At 44.5% G+C, this 22,926-nt stretch overlaps 2 protein-coding genes across 5 annotated transcripts in view; one reads left to right on the forward strand and one right to left on the reverse strand.

Moving 5' to 3' along the window:
- DERL1 (derlin 1) overlaps positions 1-4,657 on the reverse strand; it is a 28,990-nt gene extending 24,333 nt beyond the window's left edge. The window contains exon 1 of one of the 2 annotated variants that reach the window (XM_003820489.5): positions 4,302-4,657. In XM_003820489.5, coding sequence (XP_003820537.1) covers positions 4,302-4,454 — 153 coding nt within the window. In that variant the 5' untranslated portion in view covers positions 4,455-4,657. The remainder of the gene's footprint in view (positions 1-4,301) is intronic. The other variant, XM_034966559.3, reaches the window with a different exon arrangement.
- TBC1D31 (TBC1 domain family member 31) overlaps positions 4,559-22,926 on the forward strand; it is a 123,009-nt gene continuing 104,641 nt past the window's right edge. For all 3 annotated transcript variants that reach the window (XM_034966551.3, XM_055116898.2, XM_055116896.2), the window contains exon 1: positions 4,559-4,697. The gene's annotated coding sequence lies outside the window, so the exon portion shown is untranslated. The remainder of the gene's footprint in view (positions 4,698-22,926) is intronic.

Raw genomic sequence — 22,926 nt, forward strand, 5'->3', positions numbered from 1 at the left:
TTTTCGTAGATATTATGCAAAGGAGTTAAACAAAACAGCTTAGAACTATCCTTGACTCAACGAAATAGAAACTGAAACTGAAGCTGTCTACAAAATGGGGGTAACACTTATCTCAGGATGACTGTCAGAGTTCAGTGACATGACCTCGGGGAAGTTGTAACAGGGTGATGTTATTTTGTCCAAAGAAATGAAGAAATATAGCCATGCAGGCGGCCCTGGGAGACATAACCTTAGAAAACACAAAGGCAGCAGGAATTGCCACCTCTTGTGTAGTTAATCAACGATTAATATGAAGACATTTCATTATTGTGAACTATTTGATTGATGAACATAAATCTGAGGGACTCAGAATAGGGAGAAATCGTAGACAACAGTATAATGAGTCTTAACACACACCTGTTTCAACCTATCCAAACTAAAGAAATAACGTTATAAACCTCAGCGTTCTAAACCAACAAGCTACACACAAGAATCTAGAGCTGAGGAGGAAAAATAACTTGTCACTTCCAACATGAGCACACAATTCTAAATCAATCACTCCCCCATTTTTGTAAGTTGTGAAAGATTCAGTTTCTAAGGAAAAAAGGAACTTTCTAGCAGAACTCTGCTAAAGCACACCGCACACTGTCCGTGCACAGCAGCCTCTCAAATGCAGTTTTTCCTTGACTGCTTCATTTGCAAATGAGTTCCTCCAGGTGGGTCTGAAAGTTACATGTGTCCAAAATAGGCAAGAATCAGAGTAACAGGAAGAAAAGACAAGGTACAGCTGTTGGTCTTTTCACACCTGGGCAGTACACTGTCCTGCCTCCTGCTGGCAGCTGAGAAGAAATAATACAGGGAAGATGACAAAATCGTGGAAGATGTGACAAGAACGATTACTCTTTTTAATCAGTTCACCACTTTTAACCTTATACACCCGCAGCCTGTTAGGCTTATTTACATTGCTTCTTTACAATGTGCTTATTTACATCGTGCAGTCACTAGTATCACTACACAAGTGAGGATTTTGCTAACAGGGACAACAAGCCGGTTTTGACCAGGTCCTTCTCACACATTAATATGCCACCATTGCTCCCCATGACCACACATTACCCAACAAGCCACCAGGGACAAAGTACACAACATTCTCTCAGCCAACAAATATTTAGTAAAGTAATAAACAAAGAACAGTATGCAATTCCAGCTGCACTCCAGAGTCATGTTTTTATATCCAACTGTTCCCTTGGCTTCGCCACATGGATGCCTGAAAAGCATCTCAAGACTTAGCACAGCCAAAACCTAACTCTTCATCCATACCAGCCCCCACTCCCAACCCAGGTATCCCTGACCATTCCCCATCTCAGTCAAGGGCTCCGCCATCCACTCAGCTGCTCCTGTGAAAACAGTAGTATCTTTCAGTCCTGCTCGCTTCACCCATTCACTCTTTATATCCGTTCAGCTGTAATCTCGTCCCCTCTGCCAAGTCTATGCCCTTTTCTCTATCTTCACAGCCACACTGATCCAAACCACCATCTCTCTGGCCTCCTAACTGGATTCATCTCTCTGATCTCATCACCTAGCCCTTCCTCCTTCAACCCCCTCCATACACACACAAAGTCCACTCCACAGAATAGTCAGGGCAATCTGTCGGTCCTTTGTTCACAAGGCTCCAAAGACTTCATAGTGCCCTCAAAATAAAGTTCAAACCTCTTAACATGACCTACAAGGCTCAACAATGATCTAGCTTTAACCCACCTTTCCATCTTAGCTTTACTGCACCCAGCCCTGGCTATCTCCCTGCTGTCATCTACTAATCCTCACCCTACAGCTGACCCTGTGCCAGCTGGCAACCCAGTCTTCTTCCTGTTCCCAGCTCCTGCTTCTGAGCCTTTCACTTACTAGTCCTTCCTGGAAGGTTGTCTCCAGAGCCAGATCTACCCAAAGCTGGCTGGCTGGCTCCTCAGTATTCCAATTTCTTCAAATGTCTTCTCTGAGGCCTTTCTGGGTGGAACACCCTATCAAATATTACACCCCTTAAAACACGTGCCTCTATGTCTTCACAGGATCTGAAACCTTTTCAGTCCTATTTACTATTGTACCCCAGTGCCCAGCACACAGCAAGTGCCCAATTACTTCCAACAACTCAGTTAATATATAAGCACCTACTATGTCCCAGGCACTATTCTAGGTAACAAGGACAGTGGTGAACGGCTCTCATGGAGCCTTATTCTCTGAGGGGAAGCAGACTAATAAATACCAAAGGATAATATGTAGCAAGAAAAATGAAGGATAAGGCCAGGCTCAGTGGCTCACGCCTCTAATCCCAGCACTTTGAGAGGCTGAGGCGGGTGGATCACCTGAGGTCAGGAGTTCAAGACCAGTCTGGCCAACATGGCGAAACCCCGTCTCTACTAAAATACAAAAATTAGCTGGGCATGGTGGCGTGCACCTGTAATTCCAGCTACTTGGGAGGCTGAGACAGAGAACCGCTTGAACCCAGGAGACAGAGGTTGCAGTGAACCAAGATTGCGCCATATACACTCCAGCCTGGGCAACAGAGCGAGACTCCGTCTCCAAAAAAAAGAAAGAAAGAAAAATGAAGGATAAGGGATAAGGGAGTGGAGTGAAGGATGGGCTATTTTATGTACGGCCATCAGAGAAGGCCTTGTCAACAAGATGGCATTTGGGCAGAGATCTGAAGAAGGTTAGGAGGTAAACAATTGAGCCACGGTTATCTTCCTCAGGCAGAGAAACAACATGTGCAAAGGCCCTGAGGAGAGATCCAGATAAGCACTGAAGTAACAGCAAGGATCTCATTGTGGAGCCTAAGGTACAAGTTGGAGAGTAGTAGGAGATGAGGTCAGAGAGGCAGCAGGGGCCTTGCAGGCCACTGAAAGGACTTGGATTTTACTCATTAAGAAGACATGGTAGGATTCTGGACAGAGGAAAGACAGGACTTGATGTAGGTTTTAAAAGGATCACTCTAGCTGTCTAGAGAAAAGATGGAAAGGAACCAGATTGCAGTGATAATGGCTTGCAATGGAGAATGAAAAGGCATTGTATTCTGGATATATGTCTCAAGTAGAGTCAATAGGATTTGCTGACAGATTGTGGGGTGTGAGAAAAACAAGAAAAATAAAAGATGACTCCGACAATTAACTTCAGCTCCTCTAATAACGGAGTTGCTATTCACTTCTAAGGCAAAGGGGGAAAGGGGATTCAGTTTTGGACACGTTAAGATGAAGATGACTCTTAGTCATCCAAGTCGTGATTTCAAGTAACTGCTGGATGCACAAATCTGGAAATAGGGAGACAGATCTGGACTGAAGATATTTATATTTACATTTCAGAATCTCCAGTTTATAGAAAGTATGTAAAGCCCTGAGGCTGAATGAATGAGACCACCTAAAGCTAGGGAGAGTCTATAGAAAAGGTCCTATAACTGATTCCCAAGGCACATCCTAACATTTAAAAGTCAGGAAGATAAGGAACCAGCAAAGGAAACCAAGAAGTAATACCCAGTGAAGACAGGGAAAGACAAGAAAATGTTATCCATAGGCCAAGTAAAGGGCTGAAATTAATGCCAGATCTTGCTATCTGACCTGCCACTGACTGAAGTTTTAAATCAGAAATTGGTGAATACAGATAACTTTCAGAAAACTGGCACTCTCTTGACAGAAATGTTACTCTGGACTGTTTCCTTCATGCTTAAGAAAATAACAAGGCCTTCCATTTCTGGACAAATGTACTTTTTGCCCATTCCTTCGTACATTCTATTACTACGTGGGGGACACTAAATTAGGGCTAGAGGGAAATGCAGAACAATACACTCGTTCTTTGTATTTCTGACTTTAAGTCACTCCTATAGGAAAAACAAAACAAAAAAACTCCATTAACGTGAAAGGAACTCAGCTATAAGTTGGTGAAGTTGACACCTACAGGCCACCCACGTGGGTGACAGAGGGAGGTCAGACGACAATGCTCCAGGCGGACCTAATCGCCAGCGTCCAACAGATTGACAACTACCAACGACTAATCTCACTGCTTCCTTCACTGAGTGCGAAGAGCGGGAAGCACAATCTCACTATACTAGTGAAGTCAACCCCTCCCCACCAGGCCAGCCCACAACTCCAGCTATCCAGCACCCCGCTCCAGATCCCAGAGCCTCCCCGGGCCCAAAGGACCCCGCCCTACACCGCCGGCGCCGGACGCACTACAAATCCCAGCAGGCACCGCGCGCCCGCAACATGCCAGCCTACGCTTAGCCGCCGCTGGGCCTCCTGGGGCCTGTAGTCTCCACGCCCCCTGTCTCCGGTAAGTACCTGAAAGCGATAAAGGAAGGCTTCGGGCCAGAGGAAGAGGTAGGCCGGGCTGATGAGGCCGAGTTTGCCGACCAAGGGCACCGCGACGGTGGCGGCGAACCAATAGCGCGTGATCGCCGGGATGCTCCTGAACCAGTCTCCGATGTCCGACATCTTCGACCCACAGGTAGCCAAGATGCACACGACCGCCCAACTCCCCGTGCCGACCCCCTCACGACGCGGCCGGCTCAGCGACTGTTAGGTGTCTAGGTGGAAGCCGCCGAAGCCGCGATGCAGAAGGCGGAGACGGGCGGACGTGGCGCCACCGAATTCGGACCAGCTAGGCAGCTTTCTGAGGCGAAACTTCCCCTTCCGGCGACCGCGGACGACGTGACCAGAAGTCCCGCCGCTTAAAGGGTAAGCGCCGATTTTACCGCCCGGCCGAGGCGCGGCGTCCTGGGGGGCGGAGCCAGGTAGACCGACGACACGACTGGTGGGAAAACAGTGGTTGCCTGGAGCAACGGCAAACGCTCCGGCCAGTGGCGAGGCCAAATGCCATTCACCTAGTTCTCAGAGTTTTAATGCGGCTGGATCCACCTGGAGGGTATTTAAAGGGAACGAAGGCAAACGAAGTGTCTAGTTCCTCGTCTGCTCACTCATTCCACAAGTGTTTGTTGGGCACAGTTCTAGACACTGGGCAGCTGCGGCTGTCAGCGCTGTCGTGGTACCCTCTCTCCTGATCTCAACATCCTCATTGGGATAATTTATAAACAAATAGATAATGAAGTAAGATAATCTCAGAGAGTGATTAGAAAAATAGGAAAATGAAATGAGATGATGAGGTGGAGTGACGGGGTGGGGGTGCGGCAGTGTGAGGACAGATGGCTACCTTAGGTATGAACTGGGCCAGCCAGGCCAGAGATCTGGGGGAAGAATTTTCCATGCACAGAGAAAAGCCGCTCTAACTAGGTTGGAATGTTGGAGTAACTAAAAGCCAAAATGATCCATCTTATCTAATTCATCTTGTATAAGAAGGAATCTTTAAGAAAAGATACTGGCCGGGCGCGGTGGCTCACGCCTGTAATCCCAACACTTTGGGAGGCCGAGGCGGGCGGATCACGAGGTCGGGAGTTCGAGACCAGCCTGGCCAACATGATGAAACCCCGTCTCTACTAAAAATACAAAAATTAGCCGGGTGTGGTGGAGGGCGCCTGTAGTCCCAGCTACTTGGGAGGCTGAGGCAGGAGAATCGCTTGAACCCGGGAGGTGGAGGTTGCAGCGAGCCAAGATCGCACCATTGCACTCCAGCCTGGGGGACAAGAGCCAGACTCCATCTCAAAAAAAAGAAAAAAAGAAAAGATACTGAGTAGAGTTTCCCGTTGTTTTGGGATTTGGGGCCTACAGTTTAAGATTGTTAAAGTCTTCCAATAAAGAGCACCAGGAACAAACCTGTAGTCAACAAAGTTAGATTTATTAACTTGCTGCAGCAAGGGAGACTGCACTCCAGAGGAACCTCAATGCCTCTCATCAAACGGAAGTGTCATTATTGGGTTATGGGAATGGGGGGAATTTTTGGTAAGAATTAACTGGAGCAGTGTTTGATAGACTCGAAGCAAAGCAGAGCTATGTGTAGCATCAGGTTAACATCAGACCTGAGTAGGAAGCAGGCTCTTTCCTTGGAAATCTCAAAGTGAAGACAAATGTGAAACGTTGGGTCTGAAAACTCTATCTAAAGCTTTGTACCTGTATTGAAAATCCTGTGTCAAAGTGACCTGTATGGCTCAGATGCTCTGGACAAGAATGGGATGTTCCATTCACACGGAAAGAATGTCAGACAGCAGAGTTTCCAACATTCCATAATTTTAGAGAATATTTGTCAGCACCATATCCTTGATGTTAATTAATAAAAACGGTTTTTGCATAACAAAAAGGCATTAAATATTCCACAGTGTAATGAGAGTATACAACATTTGGGAACCAGTGGATAGCAAATATACGAAGAACACAGCTGGTGGGAATATAAATTGATACAGCCTTACAAAAAGATAATTTTGATATAAAAGCTAGATATTTATATAAATAACAGATAATACTTGACGATATTGCCTGAGGTTTATTCTGTTTATTTCCCTCTACTACCACCACCATTGTTTTGTACCCACTACTCATAACCAAGGTACAGTGAAAGAAAACAGGGGTTATCTGGCTTAGGTGGAGGGCTAAGGAAAGTTTCTCTGATAAACTTAAAAGTACACGTGCATGAGAAAAAGACAAGAACAAGAAAAATGTACACCCAATATCTGGCAGTGTTTATTTCTTTTTTTTTTTTTTTTTTTTTTTTTTTTGTGAGACGGAGTCTTGCTCTGTCGCCCAGGCTGGAGTGCAGTGGCGCGATCTCCGCTCACTGCAAGCTCCGCCTCCCGGGTTCAAGCGATTCTCCTGCCACAGCCTCCCTAGTAGCTGAGACTACAGGCGTCCGCCAGCACGCCTGGCTAATTTTTTGTATTTTTAGTAGAGACGGGGTTTCACCGTGTTAGCTAAGATGGTCTCAATCTCCTGACCTCATGATCTGCCCGCCTCGGCCTCACAAAGTGCTGGGATTACAGGCGTGAGCCACCGCGCCCGGCCTGGCAGTGTTTATTTCTAAGTTGTGCTCTAGAATTCATAGAAAGTGAATGCTCTGGAATACAACTTCGGCCATTAGAAACACTGAAGTTTAAATCAGAGCAACGGTAGGCCAGGCATGTCTGGTCTTTTCTTGTAACTTTACATTCAAAGGCTTTCTGGCTGGTCCGATGGTAGTGATTTATCAGAACTTATTAACATTAGTGTCACTAAAGTTGGTATACAACCCCCTACTGCTAAATTTGACTGGCTTTTAAAAATATTTATTATTTTTAAATAATATTGAATATTTATTAAATTTATTATTAATTTATTAATAATATTATTTAAATAATTATTTTTAAAGGCTTTCTCTTTCTACAAAGTCTTAATAATCATTTTAATGACTAATATTCTACTAGTGATGTGGCAGAATCTTTTGACCATTTTCCTTTTTCTGATACCTGTTTTTAAATACTATATATAGTTCTATAATGAATACCTTTATGCATATACATTTTATACTAATAGCTAACTTTTTTATTTACTAATATCTAACATTTGCTGAGTGTCTACAGTTTGATTGGCACTCAGCTATGCCCTTTATGGGCATGGTTTTAATTAGTCTTTACAACAATGCTTCAACCCTATGAAGTACTTTTATTTCCATTTACAAATGAAGAAACAGCCTCAGAGAAGTTAAGTAACTTGGCACTTGCCGGCAGGTGCATATATAAAACTTCAACCCAGATCTATTTAAAGCCAAAGGTGGTGCTTTTTTTTTTTTCTTGAGACAGCGTCTCCCTCTCGCTTCTGTCACCCAGGCTGGAGTGCCAGTGGCGCAATCTCGGCTCACTGCAAACTCCGCCTCCTGGGTTCAAGCAATCCTCCTGCCTCAGCCTGCCAAGTAGCCAGAATTACAGGTGTCCACCACCATGCCTGGCTACTTTTTTGTATTTTTAGTAGAGACAGGGTTTCGCTATGTTGGCCAGGCTGGTTCCAAACCCCTGGCCTCAAGTGATCCGCACGCCTCGGCCTCCCAAAGCGCTGGGACTACAGGCATGAGCCACCACGCCCAGCCCAAAGGTGGTGCTCTTTCATTCATTTATTCAGCAATGCTTTTGTCCAGTGCTTGTTATATACCAATAACAGTTCTAAACAGTGAACTAAACTGACAATTATCTCCACCCTCTTGGAACTTACATTCTAGAGGAGGCAGAAAGACAACAGAAAGAGATAAAAGTAAGATGTACAGGCTGGGCGCGGTGGCTCACGCCTGTGATCCCAGCACTTTTGGGAGGCCAAGGTGGGCAGATCACCTGAGGTCAGGAGTTCGAGACCAGCCTGGCCAACATGGGGAAACCCCATCTCTACTGAAAATACAAAAATTAACCAGGCATGGTGGCATGCGCCTGTAATCCCAGCTACTCAGGAGGCTGAGGCAGGAGAATCACTTGAACTCGGGAGGTGAAGTTTGCAGTGAGCTGAGATCACGCCATTGCACTCCAGCCTAGGCAACAAGAGCAAAACTCCTCTCAAAAAAAAAAAAAAAAAAAGTAACATGTACAGTAGGTAAACTGGCAATAGGAATAGGAAAAGAAAAAAGAAGAAAAGGAGATTTGGGCTGGTGAGGGAAGGCCTCACTGCAAACTCAGAAGATATTGAGTACACGTCTCAGGGTGGTGAAAGAGCAAGCAGTGTGGAGATCTGGAGGAAGAATACTTCAGATAGAAGGAATGGCAAAGACCTTGAGGTGGGAATGTGGCTGGCATGGAGACCTTAAACACGAAGACCCATGTGGCTGAGTGGAGCGAGAGTGGGGATGGAGGGTCAAGAGACAAAGGAAGGAGAGAGTCACTGGAATCATGGGGGACACTGTAGGTTATTGAAAGGACCTTGTCTTTTACTGTTCTTACCCACTAGGCCACACTGCCTCTCGATCCTTTTGTTGAACTGATTTCCAGGAGTAGGATTTAAAATAAAAAGACATTAACAGCTCAATGACTCTTCCTCCCAGAGGTGGTGTGATTGTGAACCTAATCAAACTTAGGCTACAGGACCCCTCACTTGCACAGGCCTTTCCAAGGCTCTGTGCAAAACTTTGTGAATTTTTTTTTTTTTTTTGAGACAGAGTTTTCACTCTGTTGCCCAGGTTGCCCAGGCTGGCATGCAGTGGTGTGATCTCGGCTCACTGCAACTTCTGCCTTCTGGGTTCAAGCGATGCGCGTGCTTCAGTCTCCCAAGTAGCTAGGATTACAGGCACCTGCAACCATGCCCAGCTAATTTTTATATTTTTAGTAGAGATGGGTTTCACCATGTTGACCAGGCTGGTCTCAAACTCCTGACCTCAAGTGACCTCCCCCCCTCGGCCTCCCAAAGTGCTGGGGTTACAAACATGAGCCACCATGCCCAGCCCTGTATTCATAATTTTATATGATGTTTCTTGAAGTAGGTCCTCCAAACTGTATAAACTTTAGGCCCAAAAAAATCCAGATCTGCCCACGTACTTCATATTGCCATGTTGCTTTTCACCTTAGAAAGGTGACTCTGGGCCAAGCACAGTGGCTCACACCTGTAATCCCAGTACTTTGGGAGGCCAAGGCGGGTGGATCACCTGAGGTCAGAAGTTTGAGACCAGCTTGGCCAATATGGTAAAACCCCATCTCGACTAAAAACAAAAATTAGCTGGGCATGGTGGTGGGCACCTATAATCCCAGCTACTTGGGAGGCTGAGGCAGGAGAATTGCTTGAACCTGGGAGGCAGAGGTTACAGTGAGCTGAGATCACGCCACTGCACTGCAGCCTGGGTGACAGAGCAAGACTCCATCTCAAAATAAATAAATAAATAAATAAAAATAAAAGTCTCATTCCAGTCCTGCCTGCCCTTCCTCCTACTCAAGTCAAAGCCCTTCCCTCCCCTTCCTCTTTCTTTCTCTCTGAAAACAGTCAGATGCCCCAAGAGAATGGCATTCCAGAATCCTATGACTATAGCTTTACAACACCAATGAGTTATGTTACATATATACTATATATATATATATATATATATATAAATTGCTTTCACCAAAAACAGGAAGAGCCAACCTGCATAATATAGCAAGACCCCATCTCTACAAAAAAAGAATTTTTTTTAATTAGCAAGCATTATGGTATGTGCCTATAGTCCCAGCTACTTGGGAGGCTGAAGTGGGAGGATCACCTGAGCCCAGGAGGTCGAGGCTGCAGCAAGCCATGATCACAACACTGCACTCCAGCCTCAGCAACAGAGCAAGACTCTGTCTCTAGAGAAAAACCAAACAAAACAAGAAGAGGGTCTCAGATCATGCCCTCTAGAATGTGAGCTCCATGAGGACAGGGACTTTGTTTTGATCACTTTTGTGTCCCCAGTGCCTAGGACTGTGCCCGGTACATAGTAGGTGCTCAATAAAAGCTTGTTGACTGCAATGAATTATGATTCATCCTAGAACTTTTCCCTACCCTTATCCCAGTCACCACCACCCAGGCTAGGTTAAATACCCACCACCAACTTCCTCTGTACTCCTAGAATACCCTGCACAAATCACCATCATTGCACTTAGAACATAGTTTGATAACTGTTTGTGTGTGTAGTAGCTGTCTCCTCCTCTAGAGTATAAGTTCCGCCCAGGTAGAGCCTGGATTTTATGGCTCCTCACACAAGACTAAATAGATTTCGTGAGCAAATCCTGACCTCTCCACCTTCAAAATATGTCCCAAATTAAACCACTTCCCAACTTTTCCACTGAGCTACCCCCTGGCCCAACTACTATCATGCTGGTGTCGGGACTTTTTTTTTTTTTTTTTTTTTTGAAACAGGATCTCCGTCTGTCACCCAGACTGGAGTCCAGTGGTGCAATCTTGGCTCACTGCAACCTCCGCCTCCCAGGTTCAAGCGATTCTCCTGCCTCAGCCTCCTGAGTAACTGGGATTACAGGTGCATGCCACCACAGCCTGACTAATTTTTGTATTTTTAGTAGAGACGGGGTTTCACCATATTGGTCAGGCTGGTCTCAAACTCCCCACCTCAGGTGATCCACCTGCCTCAGCCTCCAAAAGTTCTGGGATTGCAGGAGTAAGCCACCGCACCCGTCCTTAGTGCCTGGACTTCTGCAGTGGACTTCCAATTGGTATCCCTGCTTCCATTGCACCCCTCTGCAGTCTGCAATCCCACAGGAGCCTAAATGAGACCCTGTCACTCTCTTGCTCAAAGCCACATTGCATTTTATTCTAGCTAGAGTGGAAAGCATGATGCAAGGTCCTTACCATGACCTTCCAGGCCCTATATGATGTGAACCTTGGCAATTTCTGTGACCTCTCACTTTTCCCTTGTCACTCTGCTCCAGCCTCAATACCTTCCCTGCATTGGACAGTTCAAGGCATTCATGTGATTGCTGTACCTTTAGCCTGGAACACACTTCCCCCAGAGGAGTGGTGCTCAACCCTATCAGGCCAAATGCTGTCTTTTAAAATATTTGCTATCCCAATGCCACAATGAAAACCATAGGTTATAAATTACAACTCCAATAAAATAAATATAATGCCCTAATTGTGATATAATGAGAAAAAAAGGAAACTAACTTCTACTATAATATAGATTTAATGTTAATGATCAGGCACAACTATATTAGCAAACGTCATGAAAACGTCTGGTGCTTGCAGTTATAGATTTATGGTGAGTTGAGAGCTATAAATGCAGACAGATATCCATGTGTTGTATTTGTGGCTCAAACACCACCAGCTGAATCGATTGGCATTGGTTACATGACTGTCCACAATGGTGGACAGCCCTTGGAAAAATTCTGAATATAGTAGAGTGCATAAAAATTCAAATGTGATAAAAGACAGATTCAATGATGTAAAAATAAAATGTGTTTGCATGACAAAAAATCACGTAGAGGTAAATGACTAAGTGGGAGAAAATATTTCCAAGATATATCATAGATAAAAGGCTAAAATAACCAAGTATATAAGAACTTGTAAAAAATGAGGAGGAGAAAGACCAAAAACCTGACAGAAAAACAGATAAAACACACAAACAGATAATTCACAAAAAAAATTAAATTACCTTAAAACATTAAAAGATACTCAATTTTCTCATAATATGAGAAATGCAAATTAAAATCATACTGAGATACCATTTCTCACCTATCAGATTGGCAAAAAATAGTACAATAGGAAATATTGTATAACAATAGAAACAATGTATACATTTACTCTTTAACTCGACAATGGCAATTTTAGTAGTTTACCTTGAAGATAAACTTGTAACAGCATAAAATATTGTACAAAAAATGTCAGATACCCTAGTAAGTGAAGAAAGTAAAGTGCAAAATAGTATATAATATGTTACTTTTCATGTAAGAAAGAAGAGGAACTAAGAATACACACACAAGTAAAAAAGAATTAAATCGCGCCACTGCACTCCAGCCTGGGCGACAGAGAGAGACTCCGTCTCAAAAAAAAAAAAAAAAAAAGAATTAAAAAGCTGGGTGTGGTGGCTCAGTACCTTTAATCCTAGCACTTTGGGAGGCCAAGGCAGGGGCATAACTTGAGGCCAGAAGTTTGGGACCAGCCTGGGTAACATAGCAAGACCCCGTCTCTACAAACATAAAAATTAAAAAATCAGCCAGGTTTGGTGGCACCCACCTCTATTCCCGGCTACTTGGGAGGCTGAAGTGGGAGAATCACTTGAGCCAGGAAGTGGAGGCTGCAGTGAGCTATTATTGTGCCACTGGACTCCAGCCTGGGCAATAGAGTAAGTTCCCATCTCTAAAAAGAAAAAAGTGAAAGGGAAAAATAGTACAGTCTTTCTCGATGAAAACAGTAGAATAGTTAAAAACAAAGAAAGAAAGAAAACAGTAGAAGAGTGGTTGCATTTCAGGAAAATTTAGTGTATACTGAATCCCTATAAATATTCTTTATGTTTATATGTAAAACAGAGTTAGTTCTAGGTTCAGATATTACAAACAGGGTTTTTACTTACAGCAGTATCTTAGGAATTGACAAATGGGTGTGGGCCATCTTGCACATTGTGGAATGTCTTCCTAGCACCCCTGGCCCCTGCCCTACATGGCTGCATGTCCCCTAGTTATTGTGATAACTCAAAACAACACTGTTGCAAGTTGGATTGTGTTCCTCCAAAAGGTATGTTGAAGCCCTAGCACCCAGTACCTGTGAATGTCACATTTGGAAATAGAGTCTTTGCAGATGTAATCAGGTTAAGCTGAATCATACTGAATCAGGGTGAGGCCAAATCCAATGACTGGTGTCTTCTTTTTTTTTTTTTTTTCTTTTTTGAGACAGAGTCCAGGCTGGAGTTCAGTGGCATGATCTTGGCTCACTGCAACCTCCGCCTCCAGGGTTCAAGCGATTCTCCTGCCTCGGCCTCCTGAGTAGCTGGGATGACAGGTGCCCGCTACCACACCCGGCTAATTTTTTTTTTTTTTTTTTTTTTAGTAGAGACAGGATTTCACCATGTTGGCCAGGCTGGTCTCGAATTCCTGACCTCAGGTGATCTGCCTGCCTCGGCCCCGCAAAGGGCTGGGATCACAGGCATGAGCCACTTCAATTGGCCTGACTGGTGTCTTAATATAAAAGAAAAAATGTGGACACACACAGAGAGAGGGAGAAAGAGAGAGAGAAGATCATGTGGAGACAGAGGCAGAAATTAGAGTAACACATCTACAAACCAAGGAATGCCAAGGATCGCCAGCAACCTCTAGAAACTAGGAGGAGGGCATGGAACAGACTCCCCTTCAGTGCCTCCAGTAGGAACCAGCCCTGTCAATACCTTGACTTAGGATTTTTTTGTGTGTGACACAGTCTCGCTCTGTTGCCCAGGCTGGAGTGCAGTGGCACGATCTCTGCTCACTGCAACCTCTGCCTCCCAGGTTTAAGCAGTTCTCCTGCCTCAGCCTCCTGAGTAGCTAGGATTACAGGTGAGCCTCACCACGCCTGGCTAAGTTTTGAATTTTTTTAGTAGAGACAGGGTTTTGCCATGTTGGCCAAGTTGGTCTTGAACTCCTGACCTCAAGTAATCTGCCTGACTTGGCCTCCCAAAGTGCTGGGATTACAGGTGTGATCCCAGCCACCATGCCCGGTCTTGACTTAGGACTTCTGGCCTCCAGATATGTGAAAGAATAAATTTCTGTTCTTTTAAACCAAACCTCCACACAGTATAGTGCATTACTGAAAACCTGTCTTGGGCCAGGCATGGTGGCTCACACCTGCAATCCCAGCACTTTGGGAGGCTGAGGCAGGAGGACTGCTTGAGGCTAGGAGTTTGAGATCAGCCTGGGCAACATGGTGAGATGAGACTTCGTCTCTAAAACAGAAGAGAAAGGGAGGGGAGGGGAGGGGAGGGGAGGGGAAGGGAGGGGAGTTTTTGCTATCATGCTATCAGTCTCATCCCTTTATTCTGCTTAAATGTTTCCTCACTTTTCATTACCCAACATATCATTTATTTTCTTATTTGTTCATTGTCTGTCTCCCCAGCTGGAATGCAAGCTGCATGCAAGCATGACTTGGTTTTGTTCACTGCTGTAGCCCCCCCAACCCAGAGCAGCTCTTGCGCACAGTAGGAGCTCAATTCATATTTATTGGCCAGGTGCGGTGGCTCATGCCTGTAATCTTAGCACGATGGGAGGCCGAGGTGGGTGGATCACCTGAGGTCACGAGTTTGAGACCAGCCTGACTGACATGATAAAACCCCTTCTCTACTAAATACAAAAAACTAGCCGGGCATGGTGGCGCATGCCTGTAATCCCAGCTACTTGGGAAGCTGAGACAGGAGAATTGCTTGAACCCGGAAGGCAGAGGTTGCAGTGAGTGGAGATTGTGCCATTGCACTCCAGCCTGGACAACAAGAGTGAAACTACGTCTCAAAAAAAAAAAAGGAAAAGAAAAAAACTGAGCTAATAAATGGGCATCCCTTTATAAAAAGAGCACAAAAGTGGCTGGGTGTGGTGGCTCATGCCTGTAATCCCAGTACATTGGGAAGCTGAGGCAGGCGGATCACAAGGTCAGGCGTTTGAGACCACCTGGTCAATATTGTGAAACCTCGTCTCTACTAAAAATACAAAAATTAGCCGGGAGTGGTGGCACGCACCTCTAGTCCCAGCTACTCTGGAGGCTAAGCAGGAGAATCGCATGAACCTGGGAAGTGGAGGTTGCAGTGAGCTGAGATTGCACCACTGCACTCCAGCCTGGGCAATAGGGCGAGACTCTTTCTCAAAAAAAAAAGAGCAAATGTAACCTTGGTATCACGAGGAACAGGAGAGAACCGTTTACCTGAGGAAGAGAGCAGAGAGAGGCACCAAGAACGCCTGAGAGCCAAAAGACTCAGAGGAAAAACAAAATAATTTGAGATGTCTCAGTAAAAGTTGAATGTGCAACCCCTTTTAGTCACAGAATATTATTGCTGTCATTGCAAACGTGATGTGCAAACATGCATATGCTTGACTGGCAAGGCATTTGAGCCAAAAATGCTACATCTGTCATATTTGTTTGAAGCCAAGCCAAATAGGCTGAACACACATTTAGAGAGCGCTAAGAGAATTTTATACCTTGTACTTGCTCTCAAAAGCAGCAGGGGAAAATGGGTTGAAAAGAGAAAGTGTACATACTAAACAGCCAAAATGGTGCATGTGTCAGGTTATGTGCAGAGTTTCTCAACCTGGGCACTGTTGACATTTTGGGTTGATAGTTCTTTGCTTGTGAGGGGCTGTCCTGTGCATTGTAGAATAATTTGCAGCATCTATGGCCACCCCATGACAGTAGAACCTCTTCCCCAGGTATGACAACCAAAAATGTCTGCAGATATTGCCAGATGTCCTTTATGGCAAAATCACCCCGGTTGACAAACACTGAGTTTGTTTGGGGTTTTTTATTTGAAATGCAGTCTCGCTCTGTCACTCAGGCTGGAGTGCAGTGGAACAATCTCAGCTCACTGCAACCTCCGCCTCCCAGGTTCAAGCGATTCTCCTGCCTCAGCCTCCCAGGTAGCTGGGACTACAGGCATATGCTACCATGCCAGGCCAATTTTTTGTATTTTTAGTAGAATCTGGTTTCACCAGGCTGGTCTTGAACTCCCAACCTCAAGTGATCCACTCACCTTGGCCTCCCAAAGTGCTGGGATTACAGATGTGAGCCACCACTCCCAGCGTAACATTTCTTAGATGCCAACATCATGTGAAGAAGCTCAAGCTAGACTACTGAATGATAAGAGGTCATGTGGAGAGAGGCCCTGATGGATGAGAAGCCATCTTGGATGTTCTACCCCAGCTGAGCTTCAGCTGAATGCAACCATGAGAGGCCTTGGCTGTACCATGCAGGGCTGAAGAACTGTTCAGCTGAGCCCAGTCAACTCACAGAATTGTAAAAAAAAAAAAAAAAAAAAAGGAAATCACGGTTGTTTTAAGCCAGTAAGTTTTGAGCTGGTTTGTTGCACAGCAATAAACAACTAAAGTATTATCAAATGTCTAAGTTGATAAAGTTGAATGCACTGTTGTAGCCAGCTCACACCAGCTACTGGAGCCAAATGTTGAATTTTCTGAGTCAATTATTAAACACAGCTGTTATTAAAAATTAGAGCACAATTCGCAATTGCAAAAATGTAGAACTAGCCTAAATGTCTATCAATCAATAGGTAGATAAAGAAACTGTGGCATATATATATACGATGGAATACGACTCAGCCATAAAAAAGGAATTAACTAATGGCATTCACAACAACTTGGATGGAGTTGGAGACCATTATTCTAAGTGAAGTAACTCAGGAATATGTTACTCGTATGTTCTCACTCATAAGCAGGAGCTAAGCTATGAGGATGCAAAGGCATAAGAAGGATACAAAGGACTTTGAGGACTTGGGGGGAAGGGTGGGAAGGGGGTGAGGGATAAAAGACTACAAATTGGGTGCAGTGTATACTGCTTGGGTGGTGGGTGCACCAAAATCTCACAAATCACCAATAAAGAACTTACTCATAATCAATACCACTTATACCCCAAAAACCTATGGAAACAAAAAATTTAAAATTATATTTTTCTAATTAAATTAGGCTGGGTGCAATGGCTCATGCCTGTAATTCCAGCATTTTGGGAGGCCGAGGCAGGAGGAACACTTGAGCCTAAGAGTTTGAGGCTGCAGTGAGCTATGATCACACCACTGCTCTCCAGCCTGGACAATGAAGAGAGACCCTGTCTCTAAAAACAAAATTAAATTAAATTATATAAACTTACATTAAAACACATTATATTTCAAAAGGTAATAAGTACCAACTTCCTATTTATTTATTTATTTATTTATTTTTGAGATGGAATATCACTCTTGTTGCCCAGGCTGGAGTGCAGTGGCGCGATATCGGCTCACTGCAACCTCCGCCTCCCAGTTCAAGCAATTCTCCTGCCTCAGCGTCCCAAGTAGCTGGGATTACAGGCATATGCCACCATGCCCAGCTAATTTTGTATTTTCAGTAGAGATGGGGTTTCACCATGTTGGCCAGGCTGGTCTCAAACTTGTGACCTCAGGTGATCCACCTGCCTCGGCCTCCCAAAGTGCTGGGATTACAGGCATAAGCCACCACGCCCAGCCTTTCTAATTATAATGCTGTATTTTACTATTATCTATGCTCTTGAAGTTATTTATGTCTACTGTGTCTGTACAGTGAACATACTATATAATAGTGTACTGTTGCTTACCTCTGTCCAACTCTGCATTCAGTGATATTACATCGATAGCCTGAAATTGGCCATCACAGGAGTACTTCCACCACAGAAATTGCCAAATGTTACATACCAGAACTCTTTTTGTCCAGAGAGGCGGTCATTAAACATTTATAGCACATCACTGGTACCCGCCTGGCAGGGCTTTAATAATAGCTAACACCCATTGAGGACTTCTATTTGCCTGATGCTGTTTAAACTTTTTGCAACTCTATGAGGTGAGTCCTATTATGATACTGATTTTACAGATGAAGAAATCAAGAAACAGAGAAGTTAAATACTTTGTCCAAGGTTATAGTACTATTACAGTAAGCAATGGAGTGGAACTCAGGTGTCTGGGTTTCATGCCTTTAAGTATACTACGCATATTTTCCCAACCATTACTCAGGGACAAGATCTAATAAATGCAAATGTATTTAGTGAGGAGAACATAACAGAAAACATGAAATTGGAACTCTATGTTCACAGTACCTATGAGTTAGAGGTTTTAATATAATGCTAAATTCAAGTAGGACCTTCTACGGGATTTAAAAACAAAAAAGAGGCCAGGTGCAGTTGCTCACGCCTGTAATCCCCGCACTTTGGGAGGCCAGGGCATGTGGATCACCTGAGATCAGGAGTTTGAGACTAGCCTGGCCAATATGGTGAAACCCTGTCTCTACTAAAAATACAAAAATTAGCCGGGTGTGGTGGTGGGTGTCTGTAATCCCAGCTACTCGGGAGGCTGAGGCAGGAGAATTGCTTGAATCCAGGAGGCAGAAGTTGCAGTAAGCTGAGATCGTGCCACTGCCCTCCAGCCTGGGCGACAGACAGAGACTCCATCAAAAAAAAAAAGGAAGCAAGGCCAAAGAACAAACTAGAATAAAGTGAAAAGCAGCTAACACATACCTGGCACAGATGTCTAGTCAATGTTGGTTCCATTACCCTCTCCATGCCCCAGATGTTCACACCTACTTCCTTGAAAAGAAATTCTCTGCAGGGTTAAGCTGCTGGGCCCAACTGCTGGGCCTGATTTCACTAACAGACAGTACTCTTCCAAAGTCTATAGAATAAATCGTGATCTATTGTGCTTATCCTCTTATCTTTTTCTTTTCTCACATGGAAAGTTGCTTGCAGTATTTATCAAACCCATCAATATAATAAAAACAAAAACACTTGGAAAAAATGGTTTGTACTGCTAAGGCCACACAGAGAAGGAAAGAAACTGAAGAGCCAGTTGATGTGATGTTTGGCTGAGGAGGGGTCTGTTAGGTGCCGATTTCTTGCTGGTCATCCTTACTCCTCAGGGAGGGTGCCCGAGGAGGGATACTGCACTGCCCTAGAATACTTTACTGGACAATAAATGCTTAGTTCAATCACTTTGTCTTCCACCCTTACAGCAATTAGAGGCATTTTACTCATAGTTTACTGGCATTTTCTCATGCTTGATTGACAACTTGTCCTCTGAGCTCACAAATGTTATTGGGCGCCTGCAAATCAAGGCTAATTATTCAGTTCTGTGGAGACAGTCCCAACATCTTTTGACCCCCACAGCCTTCTGCCCAGGGGGATCTTTGGAATAGGTCACTCACTACCTGCAGATTATAATTTTACAGCCTAACTGATAGAATCTTTCCAAGCTGGTTTATACTAGTTCCTGCAATAGCACAATTAGATATTAATTTTTCTGGCACGCAGATTGCAAATTTTTTTTTTGACGGGGAGTCTCACTCTGTCGCCCAGGTTGGAGGGCAATGGCACAATCTTGGCTCACTGAAGCCTCTGCAGTGAGATTGTGATTCTCCTGCCTCAGCCTCCTGAGTAGCTGGGATCACAGGTGCCTGCCACCACACTCAGCTAAGTTTTATATTTTTAATGGAGACAGGGTTTCACCATGTTGGCCAGGCTGGTCTCACACTCCTGACCTTAGGTGATCTGCTTGCCTCGGCCTCCCAAAGTGCTGGGATTAAAGGTGTGAGCCACCACCCAGACTGCAAATATTTTTTTAAACCCAACTGCCAACAACTGGGAGATTACAAAATTATGCCACATCCTATATGATGGAATATTATGTAGTTCTGGCTATGGCCCAAGTGGCTCTAGACTGTCTTTACTTCTTAGAACAGCTTTAGATGTCATAAAGGCTGATAATTCCACCCCCACCTCCTCTCCTGGCCACGTGGAAGGGCTCTAAAGACTCGAAACCTGCAAGCAGGGCTCATTCTGTCATGGGACTGGGAGCTTCACCCTTTGGGCTCCTCCTTCCTTTAGAGTGGAGAAACCCTTTTAGAAACCTAATCTATGTCAGCAGTTTTCTCATTGTATATGGGCATGATCTTGCTGCCTGTCAACATCAACATCACATTTCTTCCTCTCCTCTGATATTGTACTATTTTAGCTGTAGGTGCCAAATCCTTTTGATTATACATGAAACACTACCCTTGGTTGCTTTCATGTATGTTTTATGAGAACACCTAAGCATGAATATTAAAGCAGCTTGGAACACATCTCTTTGATTTTTTTCTGTTCTGACTCATATTAAAGTGGGGAGAGAGGGAGGTACACTATGTCATAGTTCACCTGCAATGGTTTCTGCCTTCTTCCTCCCCCTCACAAGGCCAAATAGTTGAGCCATTTAGGCAATGGAAAGCATTGCCAAGTTTGCATCAGTTAGCAGCGTGACACATATTTCTGCTTTACTGATGAAACAGAACTATTTCTTTTGCAATGCCAACTTTCCTACACAATAGTTCCATAAATTTGTCACCTAACTGTTGCCTGACTTGGTCAAGGCTTCTTCACTTTTTGTGGAATAACAGCTCCCCTACTGTGAACTATGATGCAGTGTACCTCCCCTCTCCCAGTTTTAATGAGTCAGTACAGAAAAAATCAGAGATGTGTTCTAAGCTGCTTAAATAAATATTCAACTTCTGCCTGCAGCCTCAGACTCCTCTGAGTGATCTTCCCACTGCAGTCAAAGGGATGTATTTAGAAAAAAAGGAGTTTCCTTAGAACCTTTCAGGATAAGATCCAAACTCCTTAGAAAGGCAGACTCGGTATATATATATACACATACATATATATGTATGTATGTATATATATGTGTATATATCTGTATATGTATGTATATGTATGTGTATATATGTATATATGTGTATATATATATATGTATGTGTGTATATATACATATATATATATATTTTTTTTCTTGAAATGAAGTTTTGCTCTTGTTGCCCAGGCTGGAGCGCAATGGCACTATCTCGGCTCACTGCAACTTCTGCCCCCCAGGTTCAAGTGATTCTCCTGCCTCAGCCTCCTGAGTAGCTAGGATTACAGGCACCCGCCACCATGCCCGGCTAATTTTTGTATATTTAGTAGAGACGGGGTTTCACCATGTTGACCAGGGTGGTCTTGAACTTCTGACCTCAGGTGATCCACCAGCCTTGGCTTCCCAAAGTGCTCGGATTACAGGCGTGAGCCACTGCGCCCAGCCCCTAAAATATATATATATATATTTTAAACACATTGTTTCCATGTGTTTCTTGTTCTAGTGATTTTTTTCTTTTTTTCTTTTTTTTTTTTTTTTTAAAGACAGTGTCTTGTTCTGTTGCCAAGATTGTAGTGCAGTGGCACCATCTTGGTTCACTGCAACCTCCACCTTCAGGGTTCAAGCTATTCTCCTTTCTCAGCCTCCTGAGGAGCTGGGACTACAGGCGTGTATCACCATGCCCGACGGATTTTTGTGTTTTCAGTAGAGACGGGGTTTCACCATGTTGGTCAGGCTGGTCTTGAACTCCTGGCCTCAAGTGATCTGCCCATCTTGGCCTCCCAAAGTGCTGGGATTACAGGTGTGAGCCACCATGCCTGGCCCCTAAAACACACACACACACACACACACACACACACATATAAAACACATTGTTTCAGTGTGTTTCTTGTTCTAGTGATTTTTTTCTTTTTCTTTTTCTTTTTTTTTTTAAGACAGGGTCTCATTCTGTTGCCCAGATTGTAGTGCAGTGGCATGATCTTGGCCCACTGCAACCTCCACCTCCAGGGTTCGAGCGTTTCTCCTGCCTCAGCCTCCTGAGGAGCTGGGACTACAAGCGTGTGTCACCATGCCCAACTGATTTTTGTATTTTCAGTAGAGACAGGGTTTCGCCATGTTGGCCAGGCTGGTCTTGAACTCCTGGCCTCAAGCAATCTGCCCATCTCGGCCTCCCAAAGTGCTGGGATTACAAGATTCAGCCACTGTGCTTAGCTGGGTCTTTTATATTCTAACTTCAGCATAACTCTTATTCCTCTGCCATTCTCCACATAGAAATAATAGTAACTGTTATTGTTATTATTGAAGGCTTTCAAAGTGCTAAGCATTGTATATGCCCAATGACTCCTTGTGCATCCTGCCCTTTAATTGAACAAAACTCTAGTTTCTGGAAGCTATCCTGTCGCTTCACAACCTCCTGGATTTTTACAGACGCTATTTCCTCCTCTAATGTCTCCTCCGCCTTGGTAAGCGCCACTCATCCTTCCCTACTGAGCTCATGCATCATCGCCTCCTGAAGCCTTCCCTCGCCCTTTTTTCTTCCAATTCCATCTACTCTCCAAATAAGAGGCAATGTTTTAGCTCCAGTACAGGAAAGTCAGAAGGCCAGATCAACTTCTGGGGCAATTAGAACAAGGGATGTGGCCGGGAGCAGTGGCTCACGCCTATAATCCCAGCACTTTGGTAGGCCAAGGCGGGTTGATCACCTGAGGTCAGGAGTTCGAGACTATCCTGGCCAACATGGCGAAACCCCGTCTCTACTAAAAATACAAAAATGTGTCGGGTGGGGTGCCACATGCCTGTAATCCCAGCTACTCGGGAGGCTGAGGCAGGAGAATCGCTTGAACCTGAGAGGTGGAGGTTGCAGTGTGCTGAGATTGTGCCACTGCTCTTCAGCCTAGGTGACGACAGAGCGAGACTCTGTCTCAAAAGGAAAAAAAAAAAAAAAAAAAGCAAGGGACGTAAATACTGCCAGGATGCTCTCTTCCCACCGCTTTTTCCAGCTTTGTCCTGACCTTTAGCTATCCCCTCTCAGACTCATCACCACAAAGCTATTGCTTATGGCTACTCCCTGTCTTTGCTACCAGGGAGTACACGTACACACACACACACACACACACACACACACACACTGTCTCTCTCTCTCTCTCTCTCTCTCTCTCTCTCTCTCTCTCTCTCTCTCTTTCCCCCCCAGCACTGGGTTCTGATTGGCTCAGCTGAGTCAGGCCCCACCCCCATGCCAATCATACGACCAATGAGGGTGGGCTAAGGAGCCTGTCC

Source organism: Pan paniscus, chromosome 7 (assembly GCF_029289425.2).
Source record: "Pan paniscus chromosome 7, NHGRI_mPanPan1-v2.0_pri, whole genome shotgun sequence".
Classification (NCBI taxonomy): Eukaryota; Metazoa; Chordata; class Mammalia; order Primates; family Hominidae; genus Pan; species Pan paniscus.